Source organism: Macrobrachium nipponense, chromosome 42, assembly GCF_015104395.2.
Source record: "Macrobrachium nipponense isolate FS-2020 chromosome 42, ASM1510439v2, whole genome shotgun sequence".
NCBI classification, from domain to species: Eukaryota; Metazoa; Arthropoda; class Malacostraca; order Decapoda; family Palaemonidae; genus Macrobrachium; species Macrobrachium nipponense.
In genome coordinates, this window is record NC_061103.1 from 5,662,439 (window position 1) to 5,666,009 (window position 3,571).

Sequence of the window (3,571 nt, forward strand, 5' to 3'; positions counted from 1 at the left end):
GCAGTGTTCATTCAACCAACGCTTAAGAAGATTAAAGGAAGATTATCAGCGGGGGTGACCTAAATTGGCTTACTTGTGGACGAATCTCTTGGTATAAATACCACCTTTTCTGTAACTTTTCTCATTCATATACCTGAAGAGAGAGACAGCAGTCTCTGAAATATAGTACTTTCCTCTCTACATTTTGGTGTTTTTATGGGCTCCTTTTATTAGATGGAATTCTGTTGTTACAGAACATTTTTACCAGTCATATATATATATATATATATATATATATATATATATATATATATATATATATATATATATACTATCTACATTTCAATAATTCACAAAAATTCTTGTTTTGGCAAACCTGCTATCACCTAATAATAATAACACTTGTGTTCTCTCACCCGGAAATCCCAGGCGCACAGGTGAATCAAGGGATAGGGGTTCGGGTAATTGGGAGATCCTATGACCACCTCATCGCCTGGGGAGAGCAGGTAACTTCCGCAACTCACCGAGCTCCGAATTCCTGCCATGAATTGGAAAGAAGAAGAAGGAGAGGCAATGTAAACAAAAGGTAGTATCTTCCGCAACTCAGTGAGCTCCGAATTCCTGCCATGAATTGGAAAGAAGAAGAAGGAGAGGCAATGTAAACAAAAGGTAGTATCTTCCGCAACTCAGTGAGCTCCGAATTCCTGCCACGAATTAGAAGAAGAAGAAGAAGAAGAAGAAGAAGAAGGAGACGAGTCAATGTAAACAAAAATTATCTTCCGTAACTCACTGAGCTCCGAGTTCCTGCCATGAATTGGAAAGAAGAAGAAGCAGACGCGTCAATGTAAACAAAGAAGAGTGACAAGATAGGAAGAAGAAGAAGAAGAAGAAGAAGAAGAAGAAGAAGAAGAAGACGCGTCAATGTAAACAAAGAAGAGTGACAAGATGGGAAGAAGAAGAAGAAGAAGACGAGTCAATGTAAACAAAGAATGACAAGATGGCGAAGGTGATGATAAAGATGGTAAATAGAAGAGGGGATTGAGGTGAAAAGTAAGGGTGAGATGATAGAGGAAAGGGGAAAAAAAAGGTGGAAAGGTAATTGGTGGGAGATAAGGAGAATAAGACGATGCAAAATGAGATGGAACACTGGACGAGGAAGAAAAAGAAAAGGAGATAGTATGGTTATTTGATTTCAATGTAAATAAACTTCAAATAAGTAATTATATAATAACCATATATATGTATACTGAATAAATATATTTTTCGTATATATGATAAAGAAATATATAGCTGTATATATATATATATATATATATATATATATATATATATATATATATATATATATATATATATATATATCTAATGTAAAGGAGCCCATAAAAACACCAAAATGTAGAGAGAAAAGTACTATATTTCAGAGACTGCTGTCTCTCTCTTCAGGTATATGAATGAGAAAAGTTTACAGAAAAGGTGGTATTTATACCAAGAGATTCGTCCACAAGTAAGCCAATTTAGGTCACCCCCGCTGATAATCTTCCTTTAATCTTCTTAAGCGTTGGTTGAATGAACACTGCGTCGACGATGTCTGATGTCCAATTCCCTTTTGAGATGTTCATTACCTGCTTCTCTTTATTAAGGCCGATTCCATCATTTGACTCTTGTACCGGCAGTTGCTGCTATAAATTACACGTGACATATTCCAGTTTATTCTATGGTTATGTTCATTTATATGGTTGAAAATAGCCGAGTTCTGTTGTCCATACCTAACTGACCGTTTGTGTTGTATTAATCTCTGGGGAAGTGATTTACCTGTAAATCCGATGTAAGATTGGTCACAGTCCTGGCATGGGATCTCATATACCCCAGAGTCTTTGGGCGATGTCTTTTGTTGGACGTTAATCAGGGATTTGGCTAAGGTATTTGGGTAGGTAAATGCAAAGGTTGGATTTCCCAAGGGTGTGAGTTACTCTCTTAATCGTCTCCAGGTGGGGAATTTTTATTTTATTGTTGGGTGTGTCTCTGGTCTTGTCTTTAGGGGGTCGGTAGAAAATTATGTTTGCTTTTTGAATTGCTTTCTCAATTTCTACCGACCCCCTAAAGACAAGACCAGAGACACACCCAACAATAAAATAAAAATTCCCCACCTGGAGACGATTAAGAGAGTAACTCACCCCCTTGGGAAATCCAACCCTTTTGCATTTACCTACCCAAATACCTTAGCCAAATCCCTGATTAACGTCCAACAAAAGACATCGCCCAAAGACTCTGGGGTATATGAGATCCCATGCCAGGACTGTGACCAATCTTACATCGGATTTACAGGTAAATCACTTCCCCAGAGATTAATACAACACAACGGTCAGTTAGGTATGGACAACAGAACTCGGCTATTTTCAACCATATAAATGAACATAACCATAGAATAAACTGGAATATGTCACGTGTAATTTATAGCAGCAACTGCCGGTACAAGAGTCAAATGATGGAATCGGCCCTTAATAAAAGAGAAGCAGGTAATGAACATCTCAAAAGGGAATTGGACATCGGACATCGTCGACGCAGTGTTCATTCAACCAACGCTTAAGAAGATTAAAGGAAGATTATCAGCGGGGTGACCTAAATTTGGCTTACTTGTGGACGAATCTCTTGGTATAAATACCACCTTTTCTGTAAACTTTTCTCATTCATATACCTGAAGAGAGAGACAGCAGTCTCTGAAATATAGTACTTTTCTCTCTACATTTTGGTGTTTTTATGGGCTCCTTTTATTAGATGGAATTCTGTTGCTACAGAACACTTTTACCAGTCATATATTATATATATATATATATATATATATTATATATATATATATATCTATATATATATATATAATATATATATATATATCTAGTATAGCTATATATATTATATATTAATATATTATAATATATATATATGATATATAATATATTTGCCAACAAGTTGCAAAATACCTTTGACATCGATGGCGTGTTGTTCCTTACCACTGATCACTGTTTGATTAAGCCCTACTTCCGGTTCTAATGGCGCTTCTCGAGGGAGTCTGATGGAAAGAAATATTTTAGACTGAAGTCTTTAATTTATCTCTCAATTATTTCCTTATCTTATTAATTCAATATTCAACTGCAACACAATGACTGAAAGTTCTTATATAATGTAACTGTACATTATAAAGTTTACTATAGTTTTGTTCAGTCCTTTTCCTTTCCCGTTTTTAAAAGAACTTTTGTTTTGTGAAATGTAATTTGAATGATATTTAGTTTTGAGAGTTAGTAAAACAAGATTGAGAGAGTATTACGCTTTTCTTTTTTACTTTTAAAGATTAAAGAAAAGATGTGAGAGTATTCCTCGCTTCATTTGACTTTTAACGTTAATAGGATTCAATCCTTTTCACATCACGCGAATCTACTGAGAACGAAACACAGAGACGGAGTTTTATCTTACAGTGTAGAAGCTGATGCGATGTTTATAACCCAGAGCATCTGAAAAAAAAAAGATATATATATATATATATATATATCATATATATATATATATATATATATAGATATATGCTTATTTATGTATA

The 3,571-nt window shown here is 34.8% G+C and overlaps 1 protein-coding gene across 1 annotated transcript in view; it reads right to left on the reverse strand.

Moving 5' to 3' along the window:
• The window catches only part of LOC135212957 (trypsin-1-like), a 12,998-nt gene that overhangs the window by 8,414 nt on the left and 1,013 nt on the right, over positions 1–3,571 (reverse strand). Inside the window, exons 2-4 of the mRNA XM_064246714.1 lie at positions 3,448–3,485; positions 2,958–3,046; positions 396–517 (exon numbers count right to left, since the gene is read on the reverse strand). Of these exons, the coding sequence (XP_064102784.1) occupies positions 396–517; positions 2,958–3,046; positions 3,448–3,485 (249 nt within the window). The remainder of the gene's footprint in view (positions 1–395; positions 518–2,957; positions 3,047–3,447; positions 3,486–3,571) is intronic.